The sequence below is a fragment of the Hyperolius riggenbachi genome, chromosome 9 (genome assembly GCF_040937935.1).
Source record: "Hyperolius riggenbachi isolate aHypRig1 chromosome 9, aHypRig1.pri, whole genome shotgun sequence".
Classification (NCBI taxonomy): domain Eukaryota; kingdom Metazoa; phylum Chordata; class Amphibia; order Anura; family Hyperoliidae; genus Hyperolius; species Hyperolius riggenbachi.
Window position 1 is genome coordinate 241244820 of NC_090654.1, and position 14273 is coordinate 241259092.

At 40.6% G+C, this 14273-nt stretch overlaps 1 protein-coding gene across 10 annotated transcripts in view; it reads right to left on the minus strand.

The window, feature by feature from the left end:
* Positions 1 to 378: 378 nt before the first annotated feature.
* MARK3 (microtubule affinity regulating kinase 3) overlaps positions 379 to 14273 on the minus strand; it is a 158052-nt gene continuing 144157 nt past the window's right edge. For 4 of the 10 annotated variants that reach the window (XM_068254216.1, XM_068254215.1, XM_068254219.1 and 1 more), the window contains 2 exons: positions 10811 to 10855; positions 379 to 1467 (listed from right to left, as the gene is read on the minus strand). In XM_068254216.1, the coding sequence (XP_068110317.1) occupies positions 1122 to 1467; positions 10811 to 10855 (391 nt within the window). In that variant the 3' untranslated portion in view covers positions 379 to 1121. Of the gene's footprint in view, positions 1468 to 10810; positions 10856 to 14273 lie in introns of those variants that run through there. The other 6 variants (XM_068254218.1, XM_068254217.1, XM_068254221.1 and 3 more) reach the window with 3 other exon arrangements.

Below are 14273 nucleotides of genomic sequence, written 5' to 3' on the forward strand. Positions count from 1 at the left end.
AAAAACGTATCCACAACCCAAACAAGCACACGCAGCTGGATTGTGCTTGTACATCCATCTACTTTTGCAGGTCTTAATACTCATTTACTGTCCTCGATATTGCCCAACATGTATATTTTCAGAACGTGAAGGCCCAACAATACGAGATCCATTACTGGTGGTGAAGTTGTTCTAGGTTTTTCGTGCCATTAACCAGATCAAATTAGAGGTCCATGAACTTACCTTGTGGTAGGAAGCTATAACTTTTGTTGAGCACTGTGGGTTTCTAAGACCAAACCCTGTAAAAAAGTTCTCCAAACTACAATTTTTTACATTATCCCTAGGTAGATTGAAACAAAAAACAAAACAAAAAAAAAAAACACAAATGACACTGAGGAGTCTTCTTCAGCAGGGACACCATTTAATTGCTGGCCATCTCACTCCTATTCAGTTACAAATCTCATACCTTAGGTCACTAATTTTTTTTTTTACCGTCTCAATTCAGACAAGGAAAATACTGTCATGAAAGAACATGTGAAAATTAACACTTAGTCTAAAAAAATTGTTGTAACAAAAGGGGAAAAAAAATAAAATAACCGGTTTTCTTTCTGAAACATTGCGTGATTAAAAAAAACAAACAAAAAAAACAAAACAGAAAGGGAATTGGGGGAAGAAGGTGGGGAGGGGTGGGGGGTGGTGGTGGTACAATTTGACCGTTTAATAACAGCCTCTTTTTAACACAATACTATGTGCTCAATGCAAGTAGGACACCCATACTTGCGCACACATACAGGATGGATATCAATAAGGAAATATATTAGGTGGATAACATATCATTGCCATGAACAGAGCACAGGAAAAAAGCCAAAAAGTAAATAATTTACATAGTAGGCAACTTTTAATGCTGTAGTGCACTTATATATATATTTATATATAAAAAAAAGAAAAGTCCAACTCTCCCTCCCATTCCAGCAGCTTGTTCCATTTTGTTATATCGTAGTTTCAGGAGATGCAGGAATTATTGCCTAAATAATTCTATACATTAAACCAGTGTTCTCAGGAAAAAACACCTCAAATTGCTACGTATTTTACAATGCTGATTGTTCGCCTTCCTGCCTTTAGTTTTGTCTTTTTTTTTTTTTTTACAGTTTCAACTCATTGGCAATTTTGGAAGCAATGTTTTTGAAAGCTATGGAGGTTCCCGATATCCGCTTGAAGCGGACACCGTTCAGAGAGAGTCTTGGCAGCTTGCACACTTCCATCTCCCACTGGACGAGATTTTCGGCGTGGCCGTCTCCATGGACGCAGAAGAGTAAGAAGCGCTCTCGCTGCTCATAGTCGCAGTTGTTGGCGTCTAGAACCTTGCGTATCTCGCGCATCATGTCATTGGGATCCATGGAACTGGTGGTTTTCATGCTCCACGTAAAACGCAGCGACCGGGGTTTGGATTCTTTGTTCTCATCTTTCTGGTCCCCTGACACATTACGACTAGAAGAAAAAAAGAAGTTTCGCTGTTGTAATCTGTCATGTCAAGGTGAATCAAGATACAACAAATCCATGTGACGTACTGGACAGTTTGTGCTGTACCGCTACTTGGACATTATGAGAATGGTCACTCAATACAAAAATTACTGATGCCAGTTATGAAATGGTCTGAGGACATGAATCAGTCTTTAGAGATACAATTACAACTATTTCAGAGGTTCCTGATGGACAACTGTGTTGTCATAAGTAGGTGGGCAAAACATTGGAACTGCTTCTTCATCACTCTTGAACACTACAGTGAAAAACACATTTGCAATGGCATATGCTCTCTGTACTAATACTTGCTCACAGCAATGAGCTGGGAAGTACCTCCATAACTGATAACCAAGATGTCCGTTCAAGGGAGTTCATATTGGAGTTCATGTTTCTTTTAGGATGCTCTCTCATTGAACATACTAAAAATGATTGTGGCCATAAACCAAATCACATAGGAATTATAAAATTCAACAGTTCTAGCAAGCAGTCTAATCAAGTCTAACATATGTCCCATGACACTGGCTGTACAATCGGGGCCAGATGGGCAACTGTGGATCTGTGCCAAAAGGAGGCAGCTTGGATGTTGGTTAGGGATTTTTTATTTACTGCCCATACAGAGCCACACACATTTTCTCTTCTCCCTTCATATTCTTAAAGGGAACCTAAACTGAGAAGGCAAACTGGTAAAGTAATACCAGTAGCCTGACTCTCCTGCTGATCCTGTGTCACCAATACTTCCAGCCACAGCCCCTGAACAAGCATGCAGATCAGGTGCTCTTACTGAAGTCAGACTGTATTAGCTGCATGCTTGTTTCAGGTGTGTGATTCAGCTACTACAGCCAAAGGGATCAGGGCTGCCAGGCAACTGGTATTGATTAAAAGGAAACATCCATAACCCTCTCAGTTTAGGTTCCCTTTAAGCATAAATGTCACAGCAAAACTAAGGAGTGGGGCATTTTCAGGTCACTTACATTACTTGGATGCAAGGACATTGCATGGATTATTACTGACTCTAAGAAGCATCTCCATGCTGCCCTGCATTTTAAGTTCTTATACCCTTTAAATTGAAGTGACATCACACTCCACAGGATCGCCTAGAAACGCTTTGAGTAATCAGACGATGGACAGGTTATCATAGGATCAGCTTTGCCAAGCTATGATGGCTATTGCCATATATGATGTAGGGCTAGATTGATCAGATTCGATCAGGGAGGGTTCTATCTAATGGTCGGAGAGGAATCTATTGCCTGCACACACACACTGCCCGCCAATAGATTTCAGCATGACATCTATTCGGTATTATCCTGACGCTGCATGCTGGGGTGCTCGCCGTAAGTGTAAAGTGTCGTGTGTCCCCTTCCCCATGCCCTCTGTGCCCAGTGTTTTAAAATCTCACCTCAGCGGCATGACTCCTGGACTCGTCCTGTTTGGCATAACCAAGGGTGCCAGTACAATGGAACTTGGCGCATGTGGTCAAGTCACGTGCTTGCATAACATGGAACTGGCACACGCAATGATGGCGGACACCGAAGTAGCCCCGGAGTCTCATCAGTGGAGAGGAAAGACTTAAAAACACTGAGCATGGCCACAACGGAGGGACAAAAATGTCCAGAGGTCATAACCTATATAGCTGTGCTAGAAATATCCCAATATGTATGAAGAATTATTTGTTTAGATTGATAGTATTTGCTACTATTTATATAGTCTTTTCTATGTTACCTGCCATTTTAGACTCAGAGGCATATAATATTTATTCCAACACATTTTTGGAAGGTCTAACGTCTGCCAGTTTGTTTGAAGGCCAGTATCAATGCATTGCAATGCAGCATATGGCAGGAAAATTTGTTTGTGGCTGTATTTGAATATCCCGTCAGGTTCCCTTAATTAAAGGAGACAACCACATACAGCAACACAGAGGATCATATTTCATGGTGTGATAGGAGACAAGTGAAAGATGCAATTTGATCTGGTTAAACCAAGGAAAGGAGCCCAATACCACAATAGAATAATGAAAGATGCTTGAAACCGTCTCAATGTATCAAACAATATTTATTAAGGGACTTATCCATACATCACAAGAATAATTAAAAACACTTTGCACTTTATATTTCACTTAGCACTCATGTGTTGGGATTATTAATTAAATAACTTATTGGAATTGTGGATCGTCCAGTGACACTTTGCAATTATTTATATATATTTTTTCAATTTTTTACCAGTTTTGTTTGTTATAATCAAATTTTGATGAATCAAGTTGTGTGCGTTTTTTTGTACCTTTTTTGCACATTTGCACATTGTATCCAATATTGTAGATTTATGCTGTATCCCTTCTCTTTTGCACATTAAGGCACAGCACTTGCCACTCTATTTTGCTGCTGCGTTAAATTCCAATTACCTTTGGATTAGGACAGGGGTTTTAATTATTGTTTTTAATTATTCTTGTGATGTATGGATAAGTCCCTTAATAAATATTGTTTGATACATTGAGACGGTTTCAAGCATCTTTCATTATTCTATTGTGGTATTGGGCTCCTTTCCTTGGTTTAAATAGTATGTTTAGCCCAATTGGACAATTGTGTCCACAGCATTATTATATAGCTCTATAGTTGTGTTGCAAGCAATTTGATCTGGATCTATTTTCAATTTTAAAAGGTCTTTCCGTTTTACACTACAGCTTGAGTGACAAACTATAACTAGCAGGACTCCAAAAACTTGGGAAGGGGCAGACCTGTATATTTTGTTCTGGAAGCCAATTTACAATAGGAAGAAGCCAAAAAATTGACCTCTCCAGTGGTGTAGGGATCTAAATGACACAGAGGAAACCAAGAGTAATTTTTTGTGTATTATTTTGAATGAAAAAAAAAGCAACCCCACAATTGGCCAATGGAGAACAAAACAAAGGTGGGAAGGATCCAACCAACACAAGGTCAAAAAATATTAGTGATGAGTACCCGGAACCTTTTTGACCCTTTTATTGGTCTGGTCCTTTGGAGGTGGGTCAACCACTTATACTCCTTGTAAATGGCTGTTAAACTCTCTATACTCCTTTGCAGCTTCACATCCCTTATAGTTTCCTGGAGGCAGGTGCTTATCACAATAGTGGAACTGTGGGCAGAACATGGAGTTCAGGAAGTGATTTAGGCTGTGAATTGCTTGTCAAAAACAAAATTTTGGTTGGTAAAATTTAACAAGAATAATGCATTTAAGCAGTCTGCACACAGGTGAGATTTTTCATCACTTCCTCCTCAGACATAAGGAAAATTGTCCACCAGGGATTTGGACAGCACATTATTTGATTTGAAGGGGAAGAAGCCACTGTAGAGATCCTTCAGCTTCCATGGTTACAAAAATGCATTTGAAGAGGAACTTTTAGATAGTGAAAGGCATTGTATACATTGACAAATACAGTAAATTAGCCTATGTTTGTCCCTTGTAAAAGCTTCTCTTACCCCAATTTACATTAAATTTATCAGAGGAACCGGTATTTTTAGGGCTGGCAATGTGAGCCCCATAGATCCACCCTCCCTCCCAAAAAAAATTCTAGCCGACATGCGCAGGATCATCACGTTGTTTCCTCCGGAATGCTTTGGGGAGAAGACAACATGACCTCACAGCTTAGGCTACACATCATATAGTGAAAGGGGGTACTAGGTTTGATGGGTTACATACCTATTGTATGGATATGAAAAACAGTTTCTGATGCAGACACCAGGATAAGGTTTGACTATATACAGTGGGATGTGAAAGTTTGTGCAATGTTGTTAATCGTCATGATTTTCCTGTATAAATTGTTGGTCGTTTACGCTAAAAAAAGTCAGTTAAATATATCAAATAGGAGACATATGCAGTGATATTTGAGAAGTGAAATTAAATTTATTGGATTTACAGAAAGTGTGCAATAATTGTTTAAACAAAATTAGGCAAGTGCATACATTTGGGAACCACAAAAAAAGAAATGAAATCAATATTTAGTAGATCCTACTTTTGCAGAAATTACAGCCTCTAAACACTTCCTGTAGGTTCCAATGAGAGTCTGGATTCTGCTTGAAGGTATTTTGGACCATATCTTTTTACAAAACATCTCTAGTTCATTCAGGTTTGATGGCTTTCGAGCATGGACAGCTCTCTAACTCACACCACAAATTTTCAATTATATTCAGGTCTGGGGACTGAGATGGCCATTCCAGAACATTGTACTTGTTCCTCTGCATGAATGCCTTGGTGGATTTTGAGCAGTAGTTGGGTCATTGTCTTGTTGAAACTAAGATCCAGCCCCGGCGCCGCTTCAGCTTTTTCACTTATTCTTGGACATTGGTCTCCAAAATCTGTCGATACTGAGTGCAAATCCATGCGTCCCTCAACATTGACAAGATTCCCAGTCCCTGCACTGGCCACACAGCTTGATGAAAACACCACATTTTACTGTAGGTAGCAGGTATTTTTCTTGAAATGCTGTGTTTTTCCTCCATGCCTAAACGCCCCTAGTTATGCCCAAATAGTGCTGCTCAGCAAGATTTCGGATATCAGAGTTACCCAGATAATCCAAAGTTTTTCCACTATCCGAACTTTGAATAGCTACTCGGATATTTTTTAAAATCCGAATAGACTATCCGAGCAAACTCGGATTTTCCATCTAAAAACCAGGCGGATGGATAGTTCAGATATCTGAGCAGATGCCAAAAATCCCTTTTAAAGGGGGGGGGGGGGGGGGGGGGGGGGAGAGAAAGAGAGAGGGAGAAAGAGAGAGGGGGAGAGAGAGAGAGGGCGAGAGGGAGATACCGTTTTGGAAGCAATTTAAAGGCCACTTCCGGTTTTCAATCCGGATATCCGAATCCGACCGGATATTGGGTTCGGATATCCGATTCTACTCGGATACCCAAAAGTTCGGATTCAGATATCCGATTCGGATACGGATATCTGGGTATCCGAATTCATTCGGATTTTAAAAAGGGGTATCCGAGCACCACTGTGCCCAAATAACTCAATTTTAGTCTCAGCAGTCTACAGCACCTTATTCCAGAATGAAGCTGGCTTGTCCAAATGTGCTTTAGCATACCTCAAGCGGCTCTGTTTGTGCTGTGGGTGGAGAAAAGGTTTCCTCTGCATACAGCATCTTGTGTAAAGTGCACCGAATGGTTAAACTATGCACAGGGACTCCCATCTGCATAAAGATGTTGTTGTAGGTCTTTGGTGCTGGTCTGTGGGTTGACTGACTGTTCTCACCATTCGTCGCTTCTATTTAGCCGAGATTTTTCTTGGTTTGCCGCTTTGAGCCTTAACTTGAACTGAGCCGGTGGTCTTCCATTTCCTCAATATGTTTCTAACTGTGGAAAAAGGCAGCTGAAATCTGAGACAGCTTTCTGTATCCTTCGCCTAATCAATGATGGTAAACAATCTTTGTCTTCAGGTCACTTGAGAGTGGTTTTGAGAACCCCATGTTTCTACCCTTCAGCAAAAATTAAAAGAGGGGGGAACTTACAATTGAACCCCTTAAATACTCTTTCGTATAATTGGATTCACCTGTGTATGTAGGTCAGGGGTCACTGAGCTTATCAAGCCAATTTGAGTTCCACTAATTAGTTCTAAAGGTTTTGGAATCAAAATGACAACAGTGCCCAAATTTATGCACCTGCCTAATTTTATTTTATCAATTATTGCACACTTTCTGTAAATGCAATAAACTTAATTTCACTTCTCAAGTACCACTGTGCGTGCCTCCTATATGATATATTTAACTGACTTATAACAACAAACGATTTATGCAGAAAAATCATGATTAACAACATTGCCCAAACATTTGCACCCCACTGTATCATTATGGTTCCTCTAACATCTTTTTCTTTACTACTTTGCCCCTTGTGCGATTCTTAAAAAGACAGCTCTCCCAGACAGTCTATTAATCCTTAAAGTAACTTCTCTGGATCTACGTGAAGTGCAATCTTGCGCTAAAAGAAGCAGATCCGGCCCAAAACACAATCTCTAGCAGCTCTCTCATGGACCGGCTAAAGGGCTACCTTTTGTTCGTAGAAGAGGAGAGAAAGTGCATCAATCGGAAATACAGTAACTTTATTAGGCAATGCAAGAGACCATTGCACTTCTACTCGGTTACAGAAATAAAAACCATGTCTGGGACTCGGCCCATAGGACACGTCAAGGGTGATGCCTGGAAAGGTAGCTGTGGTCAGCAGCGATCCTGGTCCCTGGTGGAGGAGGGCAGCAGGCTGACACCCAGTTGCTAGCATGCCAGTGACGTCACTACGCGTTTATCACTTCCACAGTAGACGTTTCGTATGGGCCAAGTCACAGACATGCTTCTAATTTCTGTAATCATAATCTAAAGTAAGTGCAATGATCTCTTGCATTGCCGATTAAAGTTATTGTAGTTCACAATTTGAGTGCTTTCTCTCTGCACTTCTCTGGATCTGTCAGACTTCAAGAGCCACTGTAGTGTCTTTTTTCTTTTTTTTAAATTATGCCTATTGCCTGGCTGTCCTGATAATCTTGCATCTTAGGCTAGGTTCACAGTGGTGCAGTGCAATGGCCACTTACTGCAATGCACCACGTATGCAATGTGCGCATGTCTACATATCGCACACATTAACAGTAAAGCATACTTTTCATAGATTGTAGGCTTCACTGTACATGACGCAACACTGATAACCATGCGTCACCGTCCCCCTGTTGTAATGTGTTCCTACTGCTACAGGGAATGCAGCACACACTAAGCCTGGCCTCAGGCTAAGCATAACGTGCACGGCCTCCAGTAACCCACAGCTCAGCCTGCACTATTATGGTTGAAGGCCCAATGCACTTCAGACCCAACATGACAATGTGAATAGGCCCATTGCAGCATGTTGCTGAGTGATTATAACACATCGCAATGCACAAAGTGTGAATGCACTCTAACACTTTCAGCCACAGATCCAGAACAAATCTGATCTTCAGGGTGCTTTGAGTAAAGTATGGCCACATAAGCTTGTTTCAGGTGTCTGATTCAGACACTCCTGCAGCCAAAAAGATCAGCAGGACTCCCAGCCAATTGGCATCGCTTAAAAGTAATAAATATGGCAACTTCCACCCCAATTACTAATCCTGTTATCTGCTGCTTCCGAGGAAGTGGTCATTTGGGATAGTTTTGAGTAGATATTAGCCATTTAACATACTGAGCTATATGCTTTCCAAGGAAACACTGCTGAAGAGCCTCTTAGCCTAAAATAGAAACTAACATAGGCAAACTTGGCAGCAATTCAATTAATAGAAGATAAGATAAAAATGTTGCCGTTTAATTGGACCCAAACTCGTACACAGCACACAATGAAGTCTTTATTACACATATAGTTACTTAAAGTGGAACCGAGATGAAAAACTATAACAAGAAACTTATCTAAATTTTAGATTTTTACACAGCAAATCTAGCTGCAAACAGCTTCAATAGTTTATGATTATTTATTCCTGTGATACAATGAGGGCAGCCATGTTCTGTTTGTCACAGGCTGAGGGCTGGAGATGCTATCAGCTTGCCTGTGTGTAAATTCATTCCCCTCTCCTCTACCCCTCTGCCTCTGAAATCTCTGGCTAGTAACCTCCTCCTGCCCAGACTAAGCTCCCATAAGCCCCTTCTACAGTGCCAAGGCACTCTAAAAAGCTGTGGGCGAGGCGTGTTTTGTTTTAATACTCTAATTCCCTATAAACTAAACAAAAAAAGTATTTGGGTTGAGGAATGCCCTATAAACTATATGAAAGGAACACAATTATGCAATAAGTAAAAGTTTATCTTGGATCCACTTTAAGAAATTCACTGTTGCTGTAGTATTTGTTTAGCCAGATCAAACTATCTTACCAGTAGCTGTGAACACACTTCTCTCCTCCTACATAAACAAGTTTTAGTCTTTTTTAAGAATTTTCATGAACTGTAATGCTGGGCATACATGGCTCGATTTTGCCGCTCGTTTCTTCCGCCCGATCGATTCCCTGCTTGATTCCGCAGGAGATTCTCTTATCTTGCGCTAGTTTTTCGTATCTTTTTCCACTGTCCTCAATGCGGAATCGAGCGCGGAAACGATTGGGCGGGAGATTGGACGTGTCGGAAATTATCTATAGAGCCGTGTATTCCCAGCATCAGGAAGATTTTTTTTCCATAAAAGTTTTCACGCTGTGGTAATGTGTGTGCTAATCTTTTAGAGCAGAGTTCTGAGTTTAGTTCCACTTTAACTGAATGTTTAGACACATGGGGAATTCAGACATACATAAAAATAGGGAGGGTCTTCCGAGTAGCTACCAACTTGTAGCTATTCAGAATTAAAAAGTTAATTACAGCAGCTGTGGGGAGGTTAACTTACCCATGCTGTCTGTTCCAAAGCACTCCAGTTGCGTTCCAAGTCATGTTCCAGTCACGACCATGCTTCCTCCAACCCAGAAGGAGGGAGCATGGTAGTGATGTGAAATGCGACTTGGAGTGCAACATGCAGTGCGATTGGGGCGCTTTGGAACTGACAGCAGCATGGGTAAGTTAATCCTCCCTCATCCGCCCCAACAGTTGCTGTAATTAACGTTTGAAGTCAGAGTAGCTACAAGTAGGTACATATGTAAATGTACTACCAACACCATTCATTGATAAGTACATTTTTAATTTATATTTTCACTCGCAAAGAATGGTGCTTCACAAATGCTGAAGACATTAACCTCCTTGGCAATAACAAAAAGTCAGGCTCGGGGTGGAAAAAAGAAGCTTGGAGCAGTAATCCTGAGCCTGACTCTGGGTAGCTGCCGGGAGGTATAGGGAAAGTGCAGCACAGTGGGCATTTCAACTCACCTCCCCGGGATACAGATGCTGGCAGCCCTCCTCCCAGTCTTCGGAGGCTCTGAATCCCTCAGGTGAGATCGCCGTGATGGCAGATGATGATCTCACTGTAGGGGTACAGTACCACCCAGAGGACAGAGAGAGAGTTGCAGCACTGCACCCCAGGGAGGTACCGGTAAGTGCAGGGGCTTAAAAATGTAATACATGACCACCAAAATAAACATAATGCCTCCATAATTGGAAAGCTTAATTGTAGAGTTTCTCGTACTCCTCCAAGACAACATGGTGTCCACAAATTGGCATTAGCTGGGTTCTTTAGTAATTTCATACACAACTGACAATTTAAACAATAAAAACATGCAGAGATGCATTTGGGAAGAAATAAAAAAGGAAAATTCAAGCTTTTGGGTTTACGCCATTATACAGAGCTTCATGCAAACATTCTCATGGAAGGGTTAAGTGGATGCTTGTGGGTGGTGGTTAGAAAGAAAAAGAAATGTTCTACCTCACCTTGAGCCCTCATATCTCCCGTTTCTTTCAGATTCAGTTGGGAGCCTCATTGAAAACATTGTAAGAAAAAAAAAAAGCAAAGACAAGCAGAAAAGAAATCTTACACTGGTGTACCAGGACTTGGAGAAATCAGAAAACATTGTTAACTGAATATTAAATGAGAAACCTATATACTGGCGAGTGGAGATCTCCAACCCTCCATTATAACCAAGCTAAACAAAGGAGTTTGTAAGTGTGCATAAAATGTCAACCGCGTGTCCGGACCAATAATGCAATATATTACAATTATTGATTTTAATTCCATTCTTAAGGGGGATGAAACTTAAAAAAAATTAAAAGAAATTTAGCTTAACTATCTTACATAGCTACCTGATTTGTGTGTTCACTGTCAGATTTAGGAGAAATGGAAGTGAAAAAAAAATATTTCTGCTGGTTTTCATCTATACCTTTCCTCCATGATGCTAAAAGTGACATCACGTCTGCCCCCCACTTTTTTTTTTTTTTTTTTACACAGCTCAATGTTAATTTACTACATTTTTTACAGATTACTGTGATTTTCAAAAGCTAACAGCACCTAAATAACGGGCTAACATCACTGTGTAAAAACAATTTAGATGTTACAACCCCCTTTAAGATGCATTAAATCTAGTCCATTAGATAAATGGTTACTACGTGCTTCAAATAATACAAAGTTTGATGGCTATGTTACTTAAATTTAGCTCTTGCTTCAAAAGTCTCCCTTCAACTCACTTGTTAATTTTTGCCTTTCCACTCCTTATAGCTGCGTGACTTTTATTGGCACTAAGGCACATACATTTTTTTTTTAAGTGCTGTCTGTTAATCTGAACAGTGTAAGTCACATGTAAAAATGAAATGCAGAAGATAAGTCATAATGCAGTGTGAGTATACTGAAATATTATTCAGTGCCTCAATTTAAACATTTTAGCCATACTTCCACAAAAGTATACTAACACATTTAATGTGAAAAATACAATGGTCTGTTAGCTGCCTTTACAGTCCTGAAATACCTCCTGAATCACTGGCTTACCAAGAACTAATATGCCAAAAGTAAAGTCAGAATTTGAACTACCGTATTTCGCGCCATATAAGACGCTCCGGAATATTAGACAGGTTTAGAGGGCAAACACCAGAGAAAGAAAAAAAAATACTAAACCTGGTGCGTCCATATTCCAGGAGCGTCTTGTACATGTTATCCCTCAAATGGTGTCCTCATGTCTCCAACATTGTTTCCCATGTCTGCCCTAAGTGTCCTCCTGTGTCACCTGCAGGCACACGTCACTTGCAGCCACAGTTTACACGCACAGGCAGGGAATTCCCGACGTGGCGGTGGGTCGCGGTCCGTATCGGTGGGCGTTTATATGTCGGGGATTCCCTGCCTTTGCCGTATAAGACGCAGGGACTTTTTCCCCCTATTTTTTGGGGAGAAAAAGTGCGTCTTATACGCCAACAAATACGGTATATTTTTCAGATAGATTATTTGAAAGGTACTCAAACCAGAGTATCGGCATGGCAACCTAGCACCTAGAAATTTCAGCAAGAGCACCCCCTTCATATTTTTTCCTAAAAGTTTTTTTTTCTAAAGCTTACATTTAGTAAAATATTCCAAATGGAAAAAAAAACTCAGCATTTTGTGGCCAAACTAAAACTGGTGAAATATGATTTAAAGGGGTTGTGGCCCTTTTTCTGATTGCAATTTAAATGAATTGACCTCTTCCGTTAAAAAGTATAACTTTTGTTTACCTCGTGTTGAAAAAGCTGTGCTGTCCCTCTCCAGCTCATTTCTAATTATTGGTCTTGTTAGACGAATATTGTGCTGCAGGAAGAGGCAGGCTTTGGCCTGGTGCACACCAGAGGAGTTTTTCTGAGCGTTTTGAGTTTTTAAATCTGCTGCTAATGTTATCCTATGTGTCTGTGCACACTGGAGCAATGAGGTTTTGTAAAAAACCCCATAGCATTACATTGGGAAGAGCTTTTAGAGGTTTCAAAAGCTCTTCCCAATGTAATGCTATGGTTTTTTTTTTACAAAACCTCATTGCTTGAGTGTGCACAGACACATAGGATAACATTAGCAGCAGATTTAAAAACTCAAAACAATTAGAAAAACTCCTCTGGTGTGCACCAGACCTAAAAGCAGCTTTCCTCATCTTTCCCTTCCCCACTGCATGCTCCGGCCGCTAAAGCACAACTACCCTGCTGTCAGTATGACAGCAGAGCTCGGTGAGCCAATCAGGGGCAGATTTCATTGGTCCCTGGCCCCGTGATCACTGTGAGCCAACAACAAGTAAGCGGCCCTCAAGAACTACTCTTAAATAGGTTACCTTAACTAAACATTTAGGTTTTTTTGGACTCTTTTTTTGTTGCACTAGTTAATAAAAATACTGCCCATAAATCTATGTAATATTAATTCAACATTCATGCTTTTTAATGTTTTACTTAAAAAAAATGTTTTTTTTTTATTTTAAAATGTTGCATTTTTGTTGAACCTCCACTCGCTAGTTTAAGAGTTTTTTCACATCGACACGCTGCGCATTGGGCAGCAACAGACCATATAACTGCATAGCAACTGCAATGCGATTGTAATGTAATTTTATGTTCACATTGCCGCATTGATGTTGCAGTGCAATCACGCAAGGCATGCTGTGCTTTATCAGACAGTGTGCGTGTTTGCATGTGAAGCATACTTTTTACATACTGTATGCTTCACTGCATGCCTTGTATGTGTAACATCTGATAGACCTTTTCCCCTCCATTGCGATTTTTCCAGAATATTCGACTAAAACACAGCTTGCATTCTTGCTGTCCCAACAACTTTCTTTACAGAAGCCAAAATTTCCTGGCCTGGGGAAAGTGCTTTTGGCTTCCAGTTGCCAGCCAGACCACACTCTCAGAGCTATTCCGGTTGGCGAAATGATCAGAGCCAAGTGGAATTTCTCTGACCCTGCTCATCTCAATTCAGAACTAAAATGAGTGGAAACTAGACTGACACAAATAGGATTCAAAAGGTGGCAGTTACGTAGGGCACTTGGCATTACACAGCGGAGAGAAAGGTCCAATCTATTGTGTGATTCTCTTAGGAGGGCTCGTGACCCACATAAAGTTTCCTTTGTAACCACCTACAGCCTAGAATATGATCAGGTCACTGCTGTAATCAGGAAGTGTCTGCCAATCTTGTACATAGATCCCAAGCTGAATACAATTCTCAAAGACTGTTGTTCCTTTTCCTCACGGAAAAGAACACACTCTGTTCCATGTAGTCTCCTGGCGTTCATCATTCAGCGTCGATTCCACATAATCGAACTTAGTTATCTACCACATGTACATATAGGTGTGGCTATACTGTGTCTTTATTGCGCATATCTTTTACCGGGAGGCAAAGTTTTTTCATGTGCATAACGGCAGTTATTCTTGATTACAGGTTTTGTGAATTGTGACACCAATGTAA